Genomic DNA, 23566 nt, shown 5'->3' with positions numbered 1-23566 from the left:
ACTGGAGGTTGTCTTGATTTTCATGTTAATGCCATCCTTTTACAAAGAAAGCTTTAAGCTGTCACTGAAGATAAATCCAATACACTACAGGAGAGTACTGTGGAGAGGTTTCCATGGGCTTTTTCTTCCCAGGGGACAAACATGCACAGGATTAATGATAACATTTTATACGCCAAGCGGGAGATATCATTAAATGTACCCTTTAAAATTAAAAAAAATTCAAATAGTCAAGGATGTTGCAGCATCTTGTATCCCTATTATGTAAAGCTGCCCAATATGTAAGGTGTCCTAGCTATGTTTTTAAATATGGAAAAGATAACTTAACTTGTGAGGCAAAGCTAAAACCATATCTTCAACAAAATATATTGTGAACATTGAAGTTATTTTCAAGGAAATATTTCTGTAGCTTGCTTAAATTACTCTGTCCTTAATAGAAGGAGTCATCAGTCTCTGCTTTTTGATAGTTCACTTGAGTTCTATTAAGTCTTGTTTAGCAACATACAGGAATATAAAATAAATATCCAACTCTCAATCAAAATATGAAGTTGGAAGCTGCCGTTAAGTATTAGGAATGTAATTTGTGATGTGGGTCAAAGTATTAATTTAAAATGTCAGCATTGCTTATTGGGTTTTAAACATCTTATTTGACTCTGGCTCCTCACTCTTGTCTTGGTAGCTGAAAAACAAGTTCATGAAGAAGCTGCCCCGTGATGCTGAAGCCTCCAACGTACTGGTGGGCGAAGTGGACTTTCTGGACAGTCCTTTTGTGGCTTTCGTTCGCATAAAGGAAGCCGTCATGCTCGGAGCTCTGACTGAGGTTCCCGTTCCAACAAGGTAGGGGAATTACCTTGACATGAAACAAGGCAGAGGTTTCAGTCAGCGTCTTTGATGTAAACAAAAACCTAATACTTTTCAATTCTTTTTTTGCATTATTTTATTATTTGTTAACTTACAGACTTGTGTGACTTTGTATTAGATTAACAAAATGTTTTTCACTAATGATTTGTTTACAGTACATTGTAGTAGGTATACCAGTAATCATTTATTTCTTAATAATGCCATATTAGTAGCTCAGGTAGGAGCCTTCTTCATCCTGTAAAATATTTATCTTTACCAGGTTCCTGTTCATTCTGCTGGGACCTAAAGGCAAAGCCAAGTCCTACCATGAAATTGGAAGAGCAATTGCCACCCTCATGTCAGATGAAGTAAGTGTGTTGTATAGCGGTGAGTTCTGGCCACACAAAAAAAGACATGGGAAAGTGACACTAATGAATGGAAAAAAGATCATGTGACTCTTGGGAGATCAGCAAATAGACTGCAAGCCAGGACTGCAGAGGTCAATAGATAATGGATTGACCTTTTGCCTTAACGGGTCTCAGGAGACAACTGTCTCGATTCCATCTCCAACTCTACTCAACCATTGATTGGTCAGGAGTGCATAAAAGTTCTATTTTAACAAGACTATTATTTTTGTTCTTAAAAGAAAATGTATTGATTTAATGCACCCTATAGAGTGTACAGACACTTATATGTGAAAGAGAAAGAAGGTAAGTGCTAAATTAGAGGATTGAGAACAGGTATCAATTTGCACTGTTATTTTTGTTTAAACGAATGAACTGACCCATTGTCCTACATTCTGTTTATTAATGATTTGTTGGAATGCTTTAATAACGTTTGCTCCTCAGTTTGAATTACATATGTGTTCCTTTAATTGAATTTTGATATAGTGGCTTCATTTTAGAGATTTTGTTTTGGGCAGAAAAATGAAATTTGAATCTGAACTGTGATTCATTTTATATAGACTTTAATGGACCATGTGTATTATAGTTTTTTACTTCAGAAAGGTACTTTAATCTTTCTGCATTGAATCAGTGTTATAATTGAAACAGGAACAGGAAAGATCTTTGCTGGATGTCAGAAGTTTTTTTTTTTTCTTCCAAAGGTTCCTGTGTTACACTTCATTACCGTTTATGCAGTGAAACAATGCTTTATATGGGCAATAAACTCACCAGGGCATTCAAAAGATGCCTACATTATTTTTATTTATTTATTTTTTATTGAGGCCACAGAGGCAAGTTCATAGGGGGTGTGCTGTGTTTTGTTTTCCAGAACAGTGACTTTGGTAAGTTTTACATGAACTTGCTTTTTTTCGAAAGAGAGGAAGTGTTATGAGCACACCCAATAGGGAGACAAATTCCACAGCACTTTACTCCTAAAAAATAATAATCCATAGAAATATAGCATAACCATACATTATGCCAATGATATCATAATATATATACATGTAAATGTGTACATATCTTACATATCTTGTGTTCTTACTCATGCTCTACACAGTTTCTTCAGTTTTTTTCTCTCTTTACTTTTCTTAACCCTTATATGGATTTAAATCAAAAGTACCATTTAATTTACAATAGGGGTATGAGTTTTGAACTAAGCTAGCTATCAGCCTACAACATTTATCATCTAAGCAGAAACAAGCACAGTAGTTAAAAAACTAAAAAATCACAAAAAGAGGATATCCTGAAAAATACAATTTGAAACAATATCAGCGACTTCCCTGTGAAAACCTTTCAGAGAAATATATTTATCTTGGCTTTGATGGATTTGTCCTGCAACCATTTCAGTCGTTTGTTTTTGCTTCATAACAAATAATACTACAATGATGTGCATTTTGATTTACAATACTGGTGAGAATGTATGTACGTCTGCATAAATTGACCCTAAATATGCTAAATATGCCATTTAATCCTGTTTTCCCAACCTAGTGTGACTCAAATAGATATTTAGAGGTGTAGCAACATAAAAACCTAATAAGAGCTAGTAGTACCTAGATGTAATTGTAGTGTGATTTATTTTGTGGTCATATTTAATTGGTAATAATTGCTCTTTATGGCACTATTTAGGTTTTCCATGACATTGCATACAAAGCCAAGGACAGACAAGACCTGCTGGCTGGCATTGAGGAGTTCCTGGACGAGGTCATTGTTCTTCCACCCGGAGAATGGGATCCTGCAATTCGAATAGAGCCTCCAAAATCCCTCCCCTCTTCAGACAAAAGGTAAAGTGAAAAGCACCAACATTCTCAGTACACCTGTTGGGACAAAGCTGGACTTTTATTATTATTGTCCCTGGCCTTGGCTGGCATTATTGAACTTAATCCCAGAACTGTTTGTTTCAATCATCTTAGGTGTTGTTTCTGTAGGCTTGATATGTTTCACTACCTTGAATTAATGATAATGAAAAGAAATGAAGGTTGAGTTTACTGTGAACTTTACTTCAGTGTTGATAAGAATAGCCCCAGATGAAACCTCTCGGGAAATGTCAATATGCCTATTTTCCAGGAAAAATAAGTATAAGTATAAACAGATTACTTTTCAAATTATATGTGATTTGGTCAGAAATCCAATTGGTCCATTATATTAATAATACCTGCAGATGTTTACAGCATTATGTTGCTCTTGTAGTGGTTCTAGCTTCTTTCAGACTAAGGTTTATATACTGTTAATTGTATATATTTTTTTCAAAAATGTAGTTTTCAAGTTTAAGAGGTGACACAAGAAAGACTTAATATATGTTTTAATAGAAGGCAGTCATTTGATGGTGACAAATAACTCAGTACTGTTGAATCTAATTGTATGTAGTGTTTGACTACTAAAGATAGTTTTTGAATACTGTGTTAGAATAGAACAAAGAGTTAGACCTTGGTTCACGTATTTAGTTGTGGGTTAAATAATCTCAGATTTGTAACCTGCAAAGCAATTACAAGCTTCTGTGTATTGTGGTTGAAGTCCTACAGAAATTTAAAAAAGCAGGAAAGCGGTTAATTAAATGAAACCAGCGGCATGTCTTGGTGCTGCAGGTTATGTGACAGCAGGCAGACCCATCTGTCTTCTATGCAGTCTGTGTAGCAGCTTAGGGCGTCTTGGTATAGCGCAGAACATCGCTGTTCTTGACTTTCCTGGGAAGCTGTTAATGATTTGATATTTGCTCAGCTAGGCGTCCAGGTCTCAAGTAACGTTTATAGAGTCGTTGAAATCCGCAACATTGGCAAAGAGGAAAAACAAAAGCAATAAAACATCAAGCACATGCAGCGAGATTTGTGTCCTGTGATGTGGTTTCAAAACCACTCCAACCTGGGTGAATGAATCACAGGCTTCAGAGAAGAAAAGCTTGTGGAAAACATTTGTTCCAGCTGTATATGTCTGTTGTGTCACTTAAATACACAACTATATTTTCAATCACCGTCACATCTAAGGAGGCCCGCTTTTATGGCCTCTGTAAGATACAATATATATTTTTTCAGACTTCTTAAAATGTACAGCATGTATTTTGGATATGAATGCATTTTATTTATGTTTATTTTAATCATTTGGAGATCCATTTATCATGTGCATCTTAAACTAATTAATGTTTGATATTAATTCCAAAGAGCAGAGTAACAGGTGATCCCATAATTAGGATGGTCATGTACACAAAACTTTAAAGGCGGTGACATGAAAGACATTTGATTTGTGGGTTTGCTAGGTGTTAACTACCATTTTATATAATAAAGTAGTGAGTAATATTTGAAAATCTGAATGTTTAGCATTTTCAGCTCATGCTTTAATTGCACTAATGGTGCGGGGAGAAGTTAGAAATGTACACCCACTGGTAATCAAAAATGTATGCAAGTTCTCTGCTTTCACTTCAAAGCTATGTTTGCCTTGTTTCCGTTTAAGTCCATTTGCTTGTTGCTCTTCTTTAGTGTTCTCCAAACACCGTCTAATTGACCACTTTCTTTAAGTTTATCTCACTCCCAGCCACTCAAGACTCAAAGGGAGCTCTTGTGAAACACAGAACAGTAAATTCGTAGACATTACAAAATAAAACCACTATTCATCTTTTACTGATGTAAGAAATCCAATTCGAATGATTTTCCAACCGAGGAGCTTCATAAAAAAAATCGTAAAAAAATACCAAAAACTCCATTCCATTTACATATTGCCTTTTTGTCATGTATTCATTGCTGCTATGCCTCAAGAACAAAATGCATTTTTATAGTCATTTATGTGAATGGCTGTGGTGTCTTGAATGCAATCTGTGTTCCTCCATTGAATAGAAAGAACATGTATGCCGGAGGGGATAATGTGCAGATGAATGGAGACACGCCCTGCGATGGTGGACACGGAGGTGGGGGGCACCATGTGAGCGACGAGCTAAAGAAGACTGGAAGGTAAACCAGCAATTGCCCGAACACTCAGCTCTTAAAATAGCAGGGTTAAATACACTCTTACGTCATTGTTTACAGTGAGGGGCTATTGTTCTGCCAAACTACAGACACAAAGAAAAACCATGAGTCCTGCTATCTGCGTGTGATGAGTAAAAGATGATTTTATTTTATTATTCAGGGAATATGATGTTTGTAATGGGGTTGATTTTATAGGCATGTTTATAACCCTTTTTTGTCCAAGTTAAAAAAACAAATGATGTTTGGGTTGCTTTAGGTCATTTCTGTATGGTTATTATTAAACCTGGTGGTCTTTGTTGTAAAAGCTTGTAAAACGCTATTCTGTTTTTTTTTTTCTTTCCTTTCCCCTTTGCTCTATGTACCGGGTGTCCTACTTAATCACATCAAAGTGAAATTGATTCATTCAAGTGTGAAATTTGTAGCCAAAAATATTTTCGATGATAGCACATTACATACTGGGAAAAAAAATCTTAAACATCAACGAAAAATATTTCAACCTCCTGCATAATAGGCAATAAAGAACCAGTGTTGAGTATCTGAAATATTATTTGTTAAAAGGAAGATTTGTTGTATTTTCTGCACCACCTTTGATACATTTTAGATTGTAATGTGTGCATTAACACAAAGGTTGCTGTTTTTATAACTTGTAAAATGCTGTTGTTCTGGCCAAAACATAAATTGTAAGTTACGTACCAAAATTACCATATGCAGTGTTTGTCATTACGATCGTTGTCATTTATGATTACAGTTAAAAATGATCTAATCATTTTGTAATAACTGTGTTGAAAGATAAAATTCATGTTTGCATACAGCCAATGGATTTGAGACACAAAAACGTTGTGACTGTTTCTATTGTAAGGTATCGTTCTTTCTTTCTTTCTTTCTTTCTTTCTTTCTTTCTTTCTTTCTTTCTTTCTTTCTTTTGTTGCTTAGATATTGTTGTTGTTTACTGGCAGGTTTTGCGGTGGCCTGGTCCTGGACATCAAGCGAAAGCTGCCATACTTCGCCAGTGACTTCTACGATGCATTGAATATCCAGTCACTATCTGCCATTCTCTTCATCTATTTGGCAACAGTCACGAATGCTATCACTTTCGGAGGTCTGTTGGGTGATGCTACTGACAATATGCAGGTCAGCGTTGGCTTTAATTGTGCAAAGTATATCCCTTGTACATACCTGTACAGATTGCTACACCACATTGGTACACCACAGTGGGTAAACAACCTGCCCCTTGCCCTGTAATTGTATGAATGATAATGACAGTTAGGCACTCTTCCCTGTGTTGTCATGCAGCACCATATTGTGTGTCTTTATTAGACTAGTCTACAGCAGTAGCAATGGGGCAAATACAGGTGGCAGTTACAGTGGATTTGTCTGAGGTCTTTAGCATAGCTTGAATCTATAAATAACAAATGATCCAGATTATAAAACACAGTCTTTGTCACAGGTTGCTTCTGGATGGATGTTCCAATGTAAAAGGTAGATAAAGAGCTAAAAGAAGAACATCTTCTGGTTGAAACCACATCAGATATAATGCTGTTAATTCTCTCTTCATCTTGATTCCCTTACAATCAGTTCTGAGCCCTGTTCAATAGCATTAAGTAATTTATTACAATGATCTTTAACACTGTCCTTGTCTGAAGTCCATTGCTGATTTAAATGCTACTTTCATATACATATAAATATAACTGCTCCAAAGTTCATGTCTGTAGTTTGCTATCAGCTGGTTGGTAAATGTTTTTGTATGTGTAGTGTCTTATGAAGACCTCTTTTGGCTCCCACTCTCTGGTCCAGCTTAAATAACAACTGGCGTGATTGGCTAGCAGTGACTTTGTTGTTGCCCACCCATTTTGGAAGCTACACCGGCAAAATGTACCTCCTCCCCATACGCAGCTCCTCATATTTTAAGTTTAATAAACCAGAAGTGGCGCTGTGATACTCATTAGCGGGATGCAAATATATTTTGATTTAATCAGGCCCTGAGCTCTCAAGAAAGTTTCCCAAATTTCAAATGCCAGGGCAGTATGCCATGAAGTACACATAATTAAATCCTGTTAATGTGAGTGAAACAATAAAGACTTTCCACTGACTAAACATTCCTCTTATTCAACCATGTATTTGGCAGATTTCTGTGTAAAAGATATATCATGATGTTTTAGTACATTTATTCAGTAATTCTAAAGCAATATGTTTAAAAAGGAACACATTTTGGGAGAGAAATGCTTGTGGCAGGTTTTTGTCCTGGCTGGCCCGTTCTCTACCTAGCATGAAGCTACAACATGCTTCTCCTTTACCAAGCGACCACACGCCATTTCTGTGCAGGCTGACCTGCTGTTGTGGGAGGCCTCCGACTGCCTGTCCCAAACACCACATGATTTATTTATGCGGACATGTGATATCCCCTCTCTTGCAGGGAGTTCTGGAGAGTTTCCTGGGAACTGCGGTTTCTGGAGCCGTTTTCTGCCTTTTTGGTGGTCAGCCCCTCATTATCCTCAGTAGCACAGGTCCTGTTTTGGTGTTTGAGAGGCTACTCTTCAATTTCAGCAAGTAGGTTTCAGCCACCTAAGCTTTCATATTTTGAGTTTCAAAGGGAAAGAAAACAACAGGCTTTGTTTCCGTGCTGGAGTCATGAGCCACTTTTTGAGTTGCACCAAAAGTACTGTAAACATCTATCAATCTAGAGTTAAGAACACATATAATACTAGACATATGAGCAGAAAATACAACACATAGGAGTAATTTCCATTTCTTAAATTACTTTCTGGTAGCTAAAAAGTATTTGTAAATGTTTGTTTTTTCAATACAACACAAGGATAATGTTCATCAATGTTTATCTGTTGTATATTTACATTTACAGTTACAATTGAAAATAACTTTACCTCCTTAAAAAAACTAATAAAAACAGGAATAAAACAGATTGGAAAGGGAGAAGGAGATGTGAGAGAACACAAAGTACAGTGGATAAAAATAAATGTACATTTTCAAACTTAAAGAATTCACTCAAATTTGGTAATATTGTTATACAGAGCGAAGTTGTCTGATTTGTTGATTCATAAGCAGGCTTTATCTATATTTGTTGTCCAATAGACCTTTATCAGTGAAGCTTCGAGCTTCAATACATTGTCATCAACTGAAGCATATACTTTTCAATCAAAATGTGCAAGCCAACAAACAGATAAAAACCCATCAGGCAGCTGTGATAACAGCATGGGACAAAAACAGCCATTTTTGGAAATGAACTCCTATTATTTGCACATTAACAGGCTGTCATTAAAATAATTGGGGGAGAATATAAAAAGTAGAATATAAAAAACTGCCACAGCACTGCTGGGAGTAGTAAATATGAGATCTAGTGTGCTTTTTAGAGCTGAAAAGGGTTGCTTTCACTTTCAATTGAACTCCTTTAAACTCCTTTATGTTTTGTTCATCTCTTTAATTTTGTTGATCTCTTTTGTTGCACAACTGCATTTCTGAGACAAATCAATTAAAAGAATGTAAATAAGTACATGCATTTGTATATTAGTAAATTATATAGAATGTATAATGTTTAATAAGCTAAGCCTTCAGGTCCTAAGTATGTTGGGCAAATGTAAATCATCAAATGACCCACAGGGTACATTTGTAATATTAAAACTAGTGTAAGGTACGTGTTTAAATGAATGCAACTCCATTTTGTTTTACATAAATATATTTATAGCTGACTTCAATACAATATGTTGTCCTCACATTTATCTGCAAAACAAACAGTACGATACACAAATACCAGATGTGTACCCAATCAGTAATACATTTCCTCTGAATCCTGCTTTGTGCATCCTGTCCAGATACAATACTCACATACAGATACCTGTGTCACAGGACTGTTTCTCTCTTGGCTCAGAGGGACCCTATCATTTCAGTCAAGACCCAAAGTACAAAGTTTGGGAAATCTGAGTACCAAATACAGTAGTTTTTCTCCAAAGTTGCTGGAACTTTTATACTGCTGAGCCGCATATGAGATTTAGCCACTTTTATTGAGGAGCTTAGTCAACGATTTCTTCAGACTACAACTTTCCAGTGACAGTACAGTGCAATCTGATGGTTGATTGTGTTCTGTTGTGTGCCCTTGAGCAGTAGGGTACCTTTACATTTTTACATCCTTTCTCTTTCTAGGGATAATGATTTTGACTATTTGGAGTTCAGACTGTGGATAGGTCTGTGGTCTGCATTCCTCTGCCTACTCTTGGTGGCAACAGATGCCAGTTTCCTGGTCCAGTATTTCACCCGCTTCACTGAAGAAGGATTCTCTTCGCTCATCAGCTTCATTTTTATCTATGATGCCTTTAAGAAGATGCTTAAGTTGGCTCATCACTACCCGATCAACTCTGACTATAGGTTGGATTTTGTGACACAGTACGAGTGTACCTGTTTGCCACCTTCAGCAGGTAAAATGTTTTACAATTATTACAATTATTATATATATTTGTTTTATTTAACATAAGGTACCTGGCTGTCAATGCATTTATTTCCTAAACTATTATTTAAGTCCTTACAGCTTCTATGCATGGGTGACCTTTGGCTCATGCACATCTGACATGTTAAAGATGCAAGCAAAGCAAAAACAATTATCTGGTTACAGATTCACAAACGGCACCACTCGAGCACATTAAAGTAAGTAAACTTAAAGGACACGATGGATTATTTTTTTGAATAGACAAACGTCTCGCATGCTAAATTGGAAACAAACTTATATCCAAATCTATTCCATCCGGACTTTCTACTTATTGATCTCAGTTCAAGTCTTTTGTTGACATTTTATTAATTTCAACTCAGGACATGTATGTAGTTGTAGCATGTTCTGTAAGACCCCACTCAAATTCAGACCACTGTCTCAGGCATGCATCCAAGTGTACCACAGATGGAAAAGCCCACTATGCCAAATGTTTTGCAATTTTTGTGAAAGGAATATTGATGCCTGAATTGCAGACTCCCGAATGATGGGATTCCTTGGCTAATAATAACATAACTGTGCTAAGGCCTGCCTAGGGCATGACTGTAGAGGACCTGACATTGCTTTCAGGGACCTACGTGTAGTAACCTACACTATTTACCCTTGCAATGTAGCTCTGCAGAGAGTCTCTGGAGACTGGGAGCTGAACCAGCTGAAATGATCTTTACAGCGGAAAAATCTATTTCACTATTGACATAGGAAGGTGAAGAATGACAATACCCTGCCACCTAAAAATGGACTCCAAATTATACTGTTTCAAAGAAAGTAGGACATTTTTTCTCCCTTACAAGCAATATGTTTACATGAAAAAGCAATTGCACATTTTCACAAGCACTTTTTTATGTCACATTATATTCTTATACTTTTCCTTATACTTAAAATACAACTTAAACTTAAAATACAAAAATAAGAACATCAGTTGGAACAAATGTTCTCCAAACATTGAATATGCTTTGTTGCTATTATTGCATTGAAATAGCTAAAGGCTCTTGTGATGACATAAGAGCCAGTTAACCCAATGAAAATCATGCTTGCTCTGCACATTTACAGCAGTTTAAAAACGTTTTTACTCATAATATTTTTTCTGCTAAGTCATCTATCTCAGAAGCGAAGCAGATTTCAGAAAATCTAAAACTGCAAAAATACCAGGCATCTGCCTACAGAGCATGAAAAATGCGTAACATGCTGAGGAATGAGATGTTTTATTAATCAGCTATTGATAATGTACATGTAAATATACAGCTCATGCAAACAAGCAATAACCTTTCATAGTATTACAGAGTCCTGAATAATCTGTTAACAACTGGAAGAATGGGAAAAAAGCAGCCCTCAGATATTTAGTAAAATTCACATTTTAAATTTTAGATCTGATTGAAAAAGCCATGTGTTATTCCTCAAAATGCATCTCTCCATGTTGGCAACATGTTGGAATATGAATGAATCTACAACCGTTAAATAATTTTGTATTTGCAAAAAACAGAATATTTAAGTAGTCACAATAATCCTTGTAGAAATATTTTCATTTGAAGTGTTGATCCTCACTCACAGATCATCTTATTTTGCTTTTATTTTGTCTATATCTTGGCTTTTTAAAAGGAATACACTTCTGTGACATCTTCATACTCAAGAGTGTATTACAACTTATTTTGAAAGAAATTACATGTAATGCTTCAGTTATGTCATTTTGTATAAGTAGCTATTGTGGATATGTCATGGGGATATCTATCAACAAACAGGGTGCAATTACTTATCTCCAATACCTGGGAATTAAAAAAATGTGATTGTAACTAGGTCTGCAAAAGTCTGCTCGCACCACAAGTAGCCTTCCGCTAAGACTGCTATCCCTTCTGGTTGCAACAGTGCACTAGTCTGTTCTGCCTTGCATGAACAGACCTGATTCCAATTTAATGCGATAGACTGCACTAGGGGAAACAACAGATGTTAGAGATTAGAAATTAGTCCCAGTAACACTGTATACCAAAGGCAGAAATAGCTGTATCTTTAGAGATTAATTTGGAGGACAAGGGCAACTCGTGGTGGGCCGTAAGGGCCGAGGGTGTATCTTCATAATGCATTCAGCAGCATGCACAATTCCTCATTGGATTAAGGATCATTTATAAATATGATATTCCATCTGTGAAGGAATTTGAGGCTTTTACAACAGCCGGTGGTGGTCAATATCTGATCCCTGGTTCCTCCTGTCAAAGGCAACGTGAAAAAAGTTGATAATTCCAGTAGTACAATTGGAGAGGCGATTTAGAAGGCCGTCTAGAAACAGATTTTATTGTTCGTAATGTAGTAATTTAGCCTTTAATCAGCATTGCCACGTAAAGAAGCACATACATACAAATAAATAGATGCTAAAAGAGAAACCTCATCCGAAATAATCACTTTAAAGCTCTACATGAGAGAACCTAGATTATGCATAGATTTTGGAATAAATTCCTTAAGAAGATGAAAATAAAAATACATTTTGCATCATAAAGTTGGGATCATAGGTTTTTAAAAACTCTGTTTATCGATTTAGGAATGATGAAGATTCATGCCAGAAAGCAAATCATAATCTCTTAAATTTACTTGCAGGTGTTTTAGTATCAGTTAATAACTATACAATAATAACTAAATGGAAAAACGGGACTGGTTGCACGATTGAAGAAAGGAAAATATGTTTCTGAGATATAATAATGAATCTAACTCTAGTGCTACAAATTTTGAACTTTTAGTATTCTGTTTTTTAGAACAGAACTCTATTTCGTAATTGTTGCACTGCTTTTAAGAAGACAATAATCCATGTTGTTTCCAGAGAAAGATGGTATATTCAGTCTTGAATTGGCATTGTACACGTGAAAGACTCACAAAACCATCATCATCATCATCATCATCATCATCAACTGTTTGTACATTTATACACGTATATAACATAATCCGAATCATCTTTGACAGTAATCTTACTGTGTATTTGGGCCACCTGTCTCTCTGGCAGAACGTTTTCTTGTTCGTATTCCATGCGGTAATAAAACACGTGATTGCTTATCCTCAATGTAGGCTTAAACACGGAAGCCTTTTAATTCAGTATTCAACACACGGCAGTTTTTCGCTGTCCTCTGTGATATTTCATTATGTTATTATCACACACACTGCTTGTTGTTTTTGTTTGATTTTATTTGTTCTGATGCCTATAAAGCAACAATTTATACTACATGAGTCCAGACAGCTTTGCTAATACACTTTACCAAAGCTTTTTGTGAATAACTTTGCTTTCAGGAGAACAGGTTCAGAACATTATCAATATATTCTACAGAGTGGATACAAGCTGTGTCTTTGAATGCACATTAAAACAGACATGAATAATTTCAGAATGTGATCCAGATTTGTATTAAAAATGAATGTTTTCATGGCAACAGTGTGTGGCATATACACGTGAATTTTAAAGATGCAACTTCTGTAGTTACTTTTTAATTGAAGTGACTAAACAGGTAGAATCAATAAGGCATTAAATGATCATGCCATCTCTTTTGTGTTTTTCACAGAGAACAGCTCAGGACTCAATGAATCTGCCTGGATGATGAACAACACCGATTTGGTAAATTATTACATTTTCATTTAACGATTTTATGTGTCCCATACACGTCATCCACATTCACTGATGATGTTTAGACTTTGGATGTATATTTTCCCACACAAACTACCTACTGTACTCTATTATGAAAATGTCTGAAGTATTTCAGCAATTTCATCAGGAAGGGTACTGGGGATTTTAGATGATTTCACTCGAAAAGCCCCTCAGAGACTATAATGCTGTAAAAAAAAAAAGTTTGACTTTCTTGAGACATTTCTTCCATGTTACATTGGAAAGCAGTAGCTGAGAATTGAACTGCTGGATCTTGTATTCCCTGGTACTGAGACGTACAAGCAGTTCTAGCCTCTCCTGCAGTTCCTGGAAAGTTTCAGTCCCTCTGTAAGAAGGATTAGACAATAAAACAAACAAACATCTGGCTGACACCATAACCGGCCATCACCCAGAGCTGTGAGAGGACGTTCAGAAGCTGGAAAGTAATTAATTAAATTAAAATAAAGTGTTAGTAGAGATCATATATTTAGGGCCGGATTAAATCAAAACTTTGACCCACCCGCTAATAGAAAACTACAAACCTGTACATCATAGCAGTTACATTTATGATTAGAAGAAACTGCCATCTTATTAAAATTAAAGCCGCAGCTGAGTACACTTGTGTAGTTTTCTATTAGGGGGTGGGTCAAAGTTTTGATTTAATCTGGCCTTTAATCTGGTCATTTAATACTTTTGCTGGTTAAAACATTTACATTTACATTTACATTTACACATGCATCTATTGATTTTCCTCTCTGATTTAACCTAGTTTGTGTAATTTTGTTTTAATTGGATAAAATATCCTAATAATATATTTTATTGTATGTTTCTAATACTCAGGTAGAGGCTTATAATAATGAAATGACTTGTGTAATGCATGGGGCTGGTCTAAGGGCTAGATCTAATCAGGGCTAATTAGGCAAAAATATCAAAGCATGTTTGACAAGACAGTAATGGGTAATTCATGTTTATCACACTCGTAAAATATAATAATGGAAAAAATCCCTGAAGATACTCCAGTCTCTACATATTTTACAAGCCATGGTGTCGTGTTTTATTATTTCCTAATCTGACAGTAAGTAAAAGTAATCGTACTCTAAAACATATTTTCCATCATCCTTGGCAATATAGCTAATCGGAAATGCTTTGAAGATCTAAACACTAGGCACAAACCAGAGAAAAACATAAACCTTTCTATTCAAATAAATGTACTTGAGTGAGTAATTAATTTAATAATACATTTAGAACACAATCTGACAGGGATTCATTGATTCTATATATGATTGCAGCTTGTTATTTGCAAGAGGATTCTTCTTTCTAATGCAAACCTGTGTGTATCAAACTACAATTTAACACATTATACATCTGCTAGGTCAGAAAGAAAGCAATGTGTCTCTGTTTTCAGAGGCAGGGAGTCTACTTTGGAATTGTTCATTTCTGTTTTTAAAAATGATATAAAAACATTGTATTTTATAATCTCATAGGTATTTATATATATATATATATATATATATATATATATATATATATATATATATGTAGAATGGAAATATGTAGTGAAAGACAGTTGCCTCTTTATAGAAATCTATGTGTTTATTCAGTTATTTCCAAAATGTGTGACTAAATTATGTAGTTTTCCTTTAGTCTATAAATAAGAAGGATTGTGCTGCATACAACATTTCCACTATGGCAGATCTCACAGATCTCATAATTCTCTTTTCTGAGCTGTTTCTTGTTATTGAAAGTAGATTGTAACCTCGATTTTCTTCACAAAAGCATTTTAGTTAAAGGCGGCACTATATCTTCTAGCAATGCGGATGGTAAAGCACTGTAACAGTTCAGCTTTGCTTTTTATACCCTGCATGGTGATTTGGTTATCACTGCCATGTGTCTTTTGTCCTCAATTTAAATCCATTGAGACGTAATGCACAAACACAATTCTGGTTTGGAATGTCTGCAGATCCCTTTGAAGAACGTTCTGGTTTTGTCTCGTATTTAATGTACATGTATGATCAATGATCTCAAACATGGTTTCCTCAGAGGCCCTGTGTTCGTTATGGAACCATTCAGACTGCAGGGTCACATTTAATATATATATATATATATATATATATATATATATATATATATATATACAAAAATAGACCCTCCCACCTCTCTCTTATTTTATCATTTTATATGGCGCCTTAATATTACGGTTATGATATTTGGAAACATTTGTATAAAAAAACATAATATATGCAAACAACAGTATCGCTGCTCTGATATAATGGAATGCATTATCAACAATACCTCCCCTTTCAAGTAAGCCTTTTATGTCTGAGCAGTTAAAGCTACACGCCTAATAAGCACCAGAGAGGATAGTGTTGACTAAAGACTTTCAAGACTAAACTCTGTCTGTTTCCCCCACTATTCATCTGATTACTCAAGCTCCATGGACTTTATCTCAGCTATATTTCTCTCGTTCTTTTATTATTCCCTGTAGCTCTTAAACGCCACCTGGTCCTCACTGTCGATGAAGGAATGTAAGACGTATGGAGGGGAGTTAGTTGGAAATGCCTGCGATTACGTCCCAGACATTACCCTGATGTCTTTCATCCTGTTCTTCGGCACCTACACCTGCTCCATGTGTCTGAAGAAATTCAAGACCAGCCAGTTTTTCCCCACTACCGTAAGTCTAATCCGTGCATCTCCTTTCATATTCCAGCACATGTGTCGGCATCTTCTTAAACACCTTGTCACTTTTGACGCAGTGCAGGTGTGAACGTCGACAGTTTATGTTGGCCTCTGTGGCCATGAACTGTTCCTATCTCTTCTCTCTCTGGACCCTGCGTTATCACTCAATTTGAAATGGTCACTCTGTGTTGTGTGTCCTTGCTCTTTTCCGTGTCACTGGCTTCCAGGGAGCGGAACTCAAAGGTATTAAAGTGTGAGAGACTCAGTGATCTGTAAGAGGGCAAAGAAATTGAACTGGTGACAGATTAATCAGGTGATTTGCAAACATTACATTCTAATCACTTGTATGTATAGATACAGTGTGGAATTAACCTAATACATAATTCCCACTTACAAGAATGAACTTAGAAGAGTCACTATTGACAGGCAGATCAGAAACACATACACACATTTTGGGGCTGCAGCTTGTATTTATGAAGGAAGAGATATGGCCATTATTGTTAAAACCAAGTACATTTCAAGCTTCTGTTCCCTGCTTTACAATTATTCTTTATTCCTCACTTCCTCACAGAGACCTTGCTACTCAGCACTGTATCCCTTTACAAAGTTATGTTAAATTATAATTAATTTAAACATATTTAAACATCTATAAAAATATTATACTTTTTAAAAATAAAAAAACACATTGTCATGTGTGTTTGTGTAGCTAAGCTAATAAATATCAGAAAATGTAAAGGATTAAGAAGGTCGTTTCAATAAATATTTTTCCAGCTGTGTGAGAATTTCGATCATGAGTTCTTTACAGTCCAATATGTTAAACACCTCCTTTAATTAGATAAGTAACTGCAATTTGAAAAAAAATATTTTGGAAACATACTGCCCAGGACTACTTATTATAATTCTACTTTTACCATACATTTTATGAAACCAAAAGTTTATAATTAAATGTTATTTCAGTATTGTGTTTATATTGTATTGTATTTATCACTGTATTTATATGTGAATTTCAGTTTATTAAGCTCATTTCTGATCATCTCCTACTTCATTAGTTAGCATCAACTATCCAGACCCTGCACGTTGTAGTCGGGCCTGTGAGCCAGGGAAAATTCTTTATAATATTCTTTAGGGGTTGTGGTTGCATATCCTCCCCTGCCTTTGGCCCTGCTATTGACCATAATACTCAAGCTGCTTCTTCATGGTGCCCATGTAGACACCTTCATCTACAGGGAATTTTGTTTTAGGATTTAATTTAATGTCATTGTGAGACTGGAATAGGTCAGTTAAAAATGACTTTTAATGGTTGTGGTTTCATTTACATCTGTGCTGAATACTTTCACCCATACTTTGTTTTTGCCAAATAAGGTAGAATTTTTTCAGCACAGGCTTCTGTACGCTATCCCTACCGGAGTTAAATTACCCGCAAACAGAATTCGTCAACCTCTCTTTTAGCATTTTATGGAAAATGTGATGATCATATAATACCATGATGAATACTTTTGAAGTACTTTCAGCACAGAAAAAAATAAAGTAGGACATCTCAGGTCAGATTTTCTGGTTCTACGTAAAATAATAATAATTAATGGACTTTGTTCTCTTTGTGGAGTATAAGGTTATTACCGTCAATGTTTTAACCAATCATCTATTTGTTTCGTCTTAATTGATATGTAATTAGTCATAAAAGCCTGCTCTAAAATAAATATGTGATATCCAATTCATGTGGGATGACATTTAGAACCAAATAATGGTTTGTTTGTCAAAAAAATAAAATAAACTATTTTGGCTTATTATCTTGTTTCTGGCACTGGAATAGCCTTTCCCAGTAAGTTTAAAAGTCACAAAAAAAAATTAAAAAAAAAAAATGCCTGGAATAAATATTTGAAGAATTGATTTAATGCAGGACGTATAAGGAAATTCAGTGTCTTTTGGTTTGGTTATTTAGTTTGTAAACACGCCCTTTAAATGAGTTCTTCTCAAGACGAAACAGCTGCTATAAACCTGTAGTGGGTTCTTGGGTTTTGGTGTTAAATGACTGCTCTTTCTTGGTATACCGAGTCCGACTAGGAATGAATGGCACATTTCTCAGAAGGACATGACTATAAATGTAATGACGTGTAAAAAGCTTACTAGATTATAGTCAATTACTCACTTTAAATCTTGTCAATATCTAAACTACTTTCACCCCTGGCAAGGGTTGCTAACATGGACCATACTGTTACACCTGTCCCTGGGCTGTAACTTCTTGAATGTTTTGTTCTTGAACTGGTATCATGCGTAATAACTTTTGCGATGTTTCACGGACAAAGGGGGAAAAATAGAACTGTCTTTTGTTGAAAGAATACAATAACAACGGGGGGAAAAATATATAACCGTAATTTTAGCCATAATTATGAAGCAGCCTATTCATGTAGGGTTATAGTTTCCACTGTGGAATTTATCACTAACCTGGGATTAGATTGCACAAGCTGAAGGCCCTCCACAAGATGTAAGGTATATCTGACAAATTGCACCAAATGAAATTTCTAAACAGGGTTCACTTTACGGTGTGATCCGCCTTCCCTCGCTGTTAGCCGATTACAGGTTTTGTTTTGCTGATCTGTCAGGTAGTTGCTCATATTTCATGCAGCCAGTGGCACATGATTATCTTGAGTCTCCCTGCGTCTGCACTTCAGTGAGATTTAAAAAAAGGCTTTCATAAGGTGACCTGTTAAATAAGGGCTTCTGTTCACCTACATGGATCTGTAGAATATACCCTTAATATGACATTATATGTAGTGTTTTATGTTTTATGTTAAAAAATTTTATTATTTATTTATTTATCTACTTCTTGGTGTATTCCCAATGATAAGGGAACTTATATACGTTTTCCTGTTGTAATATTGTTATTGAAACATGCCAACTTGACTATTATTCCAGGTTAGGAAACTGATCAGCGATTTTGCCATTATCTTGGCCATTCTAATCTTCTGTGGAGTGGATGCCCTGGTGGGAGTGGACACACCAAAGCTCATTGTGCCAAGTGAATTCAAGGTACGGGGCATTATTTGTGTATGTGTATACATTGGTAGTTTGTGTGTGCGTGTGTGTGTTTCTTAAATCACACTGGGTCCAGCAAATACAAGCATGTGAATATTGCCAGGTAAAGATAAATATACCTACAGTGCTGATGTGGCGTATGAAAATAACTTGTCATTTGTTCTTCTTTTTTACTTTAATTTAAGCTCATATGTCAGACTATTTTAAATGACCCATTTCTGCCTTTATATTGGAAAGATTTAATGAAGGCCTTGCCAGTGATATAGTAATGGTGTCGATCTGTGACCTTCCCTGATACCCGTTTCCAGCCAACAAGCCCTAACAGAGGATGGTTCGTCCCCCCGTTCGGAGGCAACCCCTGGTGGGTGTACCTGGCGGCCGGTCTTCCCGCGCTCTTAGTCACCATCCTCATCTTCATGGACCAGCAGATCACCGCGGTGATTGTCAACAGGAAGGAGCACAAACTCAAGGTAGGCCAGCCGCATTGTGGGAGGACTGCAGCTTATTTAATTTAACATGCCTTTAACAGAGGAAATACATAAAAGGCTGAAGAGTAATTCAGTGACAAAACATGAAACAGAAGACTCTTTTAGATAACAAGGTCAAGGAAGGTAATAGTGATGCCGTGTGGGGAGTGTGTCTGGGGATCTGGGGTCAAAGGCACAGATTGGCTCCCCTGTGGGTGGTAACCAGTTGTTCGGCTTTCCTGTAGAAGAGCAGAAAGCAAGATAATAACACCTAGCCCCAGTGAGGGCGCTTGCTAACACTTTCCAATGGTTTTCCCCAGCTGGTTTTGGGCTACTACTTGGTTTCCTTGAAATGTTCTGTCAGAAGGCTCTCCAGGGTGTGAGACGGGCTTGAAGATGTATTCCAGTGCTGGGGGGGGTTGTCATAGTCCAAAGCTGGTTGTTAGCCAAGTTGGGTTCTCCGAGTTCAAAGCAGGGTCATTTCCAGTTAATTGTCTGTACTCTCTCTGACACTGTTCAAAGCACGCCTTCACGCTCCCGCACTTCCCGCACTTAGTTGCGATGCCAGGAGACACTTTGTGTGTGTCCTTTTTATACACTTGTCTGCTGAGCCCCAGCTGTGTCCACCTGTCTGACCTCAGGGGGTGGTGTGCAAGTAATTTTCCACATTTATATAGGGAGAATCCGGGGGAATGGGGAGCCATCTGTCCTGTATATATCTGCCAACCGGTGAAAATAAAGAATGTGTAAATAATTGGGAACCCACTGACAGCTTCGATTTTTGTTTTTTACATCATGTTGACTGATAACTGATTTTAAATGAAACACTATTACTAATGATATTAATAAGCATCAACATTGTCATCATATTTGTATTTCTTAAATCTTATTAGTTGTTCCACCAGAAAGGTGATGTGAGATTAGTTGTCGTTCAGTACTATTGTCACTTCATGAGTACATAATCATTTAAATTAATCAAAGGACATCATTCTTTGTTCTCTCTAATCTACACGTTAAGTATTTTTGTAAGTGTTTCATGTTTCCAGATTGTGCATTTCGGAGGGACATACAGTAATTCTCTCTGATTAGTTTGCTGGTAATTGGTAGACTTTTCCTCTTTAATGCTGGTCTTGGCAACGGATGTGCCTTTTTCTTGTGACTCTGCAATAGGTCCAAATCTCTTCTGTGTCACTCACAATATCTAGGATGATTTGGCAGAATAGCACAATGTTGGGATTGTGCGGGGGACAGAACATGCCATTTAGTATTACCCACAACTTGCCTTTCCTGAAAGCCTCTCACTATCAATGCACTCCATGAGATTAGAAACTGAGCATGTTAAGGAAATGTATATGTTTACATTTGAGTAAAACATTGATTTTATTTTAAAATAAAATGTGTTTATGACTTGAACTGAAAGATATCTTATGAATAAGTTCTCCACTTGGCTGACTTTTACATTGGTTGGTTGTAAACAAAATTAATATTACTGCAAATTGAATATCTTTAAATTACTCCTAACAAAGAGACCACAGTGAGTAGTTAAAAGAGTCTATATCAGGTTACTATCCAGTATTAATTATCCATTTTATATGGTTTAATATTCTAATATATATAGTACTTTTCGACATGTTTTTGTCAGCAAACTTTTTGAATGTAGGAAGCACAGCAGTTTCTGTTTTTAACCAAGTACATTTTAGCTGAACAAAACGTTATGAACGTTGTACAGTTTGTAGTTATCTTCTTCAATCTGAAACAATGTTGCAAATGTTTGTATATTAGTACCTAAGTTCTTATTTTTGCATTCTACCACTGTCTGGCAAATATAAGGGGTCACACCATCTCTGATTGATTTCTGTTGCAGCTATTGTCTGTACGAAAGGATATGATGAATGAATATGGTAGGATAAGAGTTTACTTCTCTATATTCATGACAATAATCAATTTGTTCTCCAATTGCTAGTAATCTGATCATGTTGGAGTTTATAAACCAGTTCATCAAATGCACAGGAAGCAAAGAAATGTCAAAGTATTTTAGTAGCAATTTTATTTTAAAACATGAAGTTATCAGCTACATGGGAAGAGTCAGGAGAGGGGTGTCAGACTCCAGTCCTGGGGGGCTGCAGTGTCTGCTGGGTTTTGTTCCAGCCCAGCTCTTGGCTCCTTAATTGGTCTAATTAAACAATTAACTGGACTAATTTAACACTTCTCTCCAGACTCTGAAATGTTCTTTCAATGTCTTGAGTAATGAACAAATTGTAAGGTATCGACTATAGAAATAAGCCTACCTGAGTAAGTAATGACATTCATTAAGTAATTGGGAGCTCCTGAACAAAAACCAGCAGACACTGCAGCCCCCCAGGACTGGGGTCTGACACCCCTCTCCTGACTGAACAATATCTTCCCAAAGGTGTGCTATGGCATTATGCTCCCCCCTGGTCATGTACCTCACAGGAAGAACCATCCACACTGCTGCACATGTGCTCATTAAGTAAATACTTGTTTTTCTCCTTTGACAGAAAGGTGCTGGGTACCACCTCGATCTCTTCTGGGTGGCCATCCTCATGATCGTGTGCTCTTTCATGGCTCTGCCCTGGTACGTTGCCGCCACTGTGATCTCAATCGCCCACATTGACAGCTTGAAGATGGAAACTGAGACGTCAGCCCCGGGTGAACAGCCTAAATTCCTGGGCGTAAGGTAGGCCGAGTTTGCTTTATTCCTATGAGTTTTCATTTGTTTAAATGCTCCTCCTCGAATGTCTTGTTTTGTTCTTGGCCACATATCTAACATGCTGTACCTAAGATATGATTAACTCTTTCTTATTCCCTCATATATCAGAGATTTTGGCAGAGATATGAAAATAGTGTTTACAAATAAGCTAACATACTGTACTGAAATATATGTATGTTGCATGGTGAAAAAAGTTTGGAATTTGGAAGTCTGGTATTCTGTATATGTGGCCCGAGTATAGATTTGACAGTCTTTAAAGTACCAATAAAGACAGGAACTGAAATGGACAGAAATTAGAGGACTTTCCTCTTTGTGGCAGAATGTTTAGATGTATTTTCTCTATTCCCAGTAAGTGACTGAGCAAGAGTGGAGGTTTGGTCACAGCAGTGTAACAAGCTTAAAATATACAAATACAATTTTCTGTTGAGATTTTGACATACTTCAATAGCCTCAGGGTACCGCTGTCAACTGAACAAGCAAAATCTAATCAAGCAACAGAAACGGGAGTATTTTTCTTCCTGTCGTCTTGTGTATTTAAATTCGATAGCTTTCATTTTCAGGTTATTTGATTGATAAAGTTTAATATATATGGTCCTCTAATCAGGTCCAGTGTACATGCCTCAACATAAAATTAAACATTCTGACAGATTATTTGTATTTTAATTATATTTTAAGTATTTATTTATTGCAGGAATATTTCTTATCAGGATTAGAAGAATTACTGCCACTTGTAATTATTTTGGCTGCAGTTTAATCACAAACCCTTTTTTTGTTCGTATTTGGAACAAGTCAAGCCTCTATCTTGTGTGTCTTAGCTGTGAGGTAACAGCGGACAAGAGGCAATTGTGTTAATGTCAATATCACCGTCACACTGCCAGTTGCGTTAAATTATTAACTTGAATCTGCATGACATCTGTATTTTCCCTGCTAGATTATTAAGGGTGTACTTTAAATAAACATTTCAATGGGAAACTACTCCCCCCAACCCCCCCACCGGTATGAACGTGGAATTAATCATTTAAAATATCTACAATTCTAAATAAATAAGATAAGAAGGCTCCCTTTTCCGGTTATAATTGCTTTCTTAGAAATCGTTTCACTGATAATATGTACTTTTTTATGCAGTTACACTTTTAATTGCATTTCCACTTTTCCTGATTGTTTGAAAGGAAGGAAATAAAAACACATCTGGTGTAATGAGCAACGCTGTGTGTATTTTGCAGGGAACAAAGGGTCACTGGATTAGCTGTCTTCATTTTGACTGGTGTTTCGGTCTTCATGGCTCCAATACTGAAGGTAAACTGATTAGTTAGTCGTTCATTCTTAAGCA

At 36.3% G+C, this 23566-nt stretch overlaps 1 protein-coding gene across 3 annotated transcripts in view; it reads left to right on the top strand.

Annotated features, from left to right (window-relative positions):
- The window catches only part of slc4a4a (solute carrier family 4 member 4a), a 95418-nt gene that overhangs the window by 58915 nt on the left and 12937 nt on the right, over positions 1–23566 (top strand). For all 3 annotated transcript variants that reach the window (XM_066710632.1, XM_066710634.1, XM_066710633.1), the window contains 13 exons: positions 677–834; positions 1118–1205; positions 2907–3061; positions 5102–5215; positions 6187–6361; positions 7644–7777; positions 9383–9654; positions 13250–13302; positions 15815–16000; positions 18919–19032; positions 19347–19508; positions 22025–22203; positions 23460–23532. In XM_066710632.1, the coding sequence (XP_066566729.1) occupies positions 677–834; positions 1118–1205; positions 2907–3061; positions 5102–5215; positions 6187–6361; positions 7644–7777; positions 9383–9654; positions 13250–13302; positions 15815–16000; positions 18919–19032; positions 19347–19508; positions 22025–22203; positions 23460–23532 (1863 nt within the window). The remainder of the gene's footprint in view (positions 1–676; positions 835–1117; positions 1206–2906; positions 3062–5101; positions 5216–6186; positions 6362–7643; positions 7778–9382; positions 9655–13249; positions 13303–15814; positions 16001–18918; positions 19033–19346; positions 19509–22024; positions 22204–23459; positions 23533–23566) is intronic.

This window comes from Amia ocellicauda, chromosome 8 (assembly GCF_036373705.1).
Source record: "Amia ocellicauda isolate fAmiCal2 chromosome 8, fAmiCal2.hap1, whole genome shotgun sequence".
Lineage (NCBI taxonomy): Eukaryota > Metazoa > Chordata > Actinopteri > Amiiformes > Amiidae > Amia > Amia ocellicauda.
Note: the sequence above shows the minus strand (reverse complement) of the source record. Positions and strands in the feature narration are given on the sequence as shown.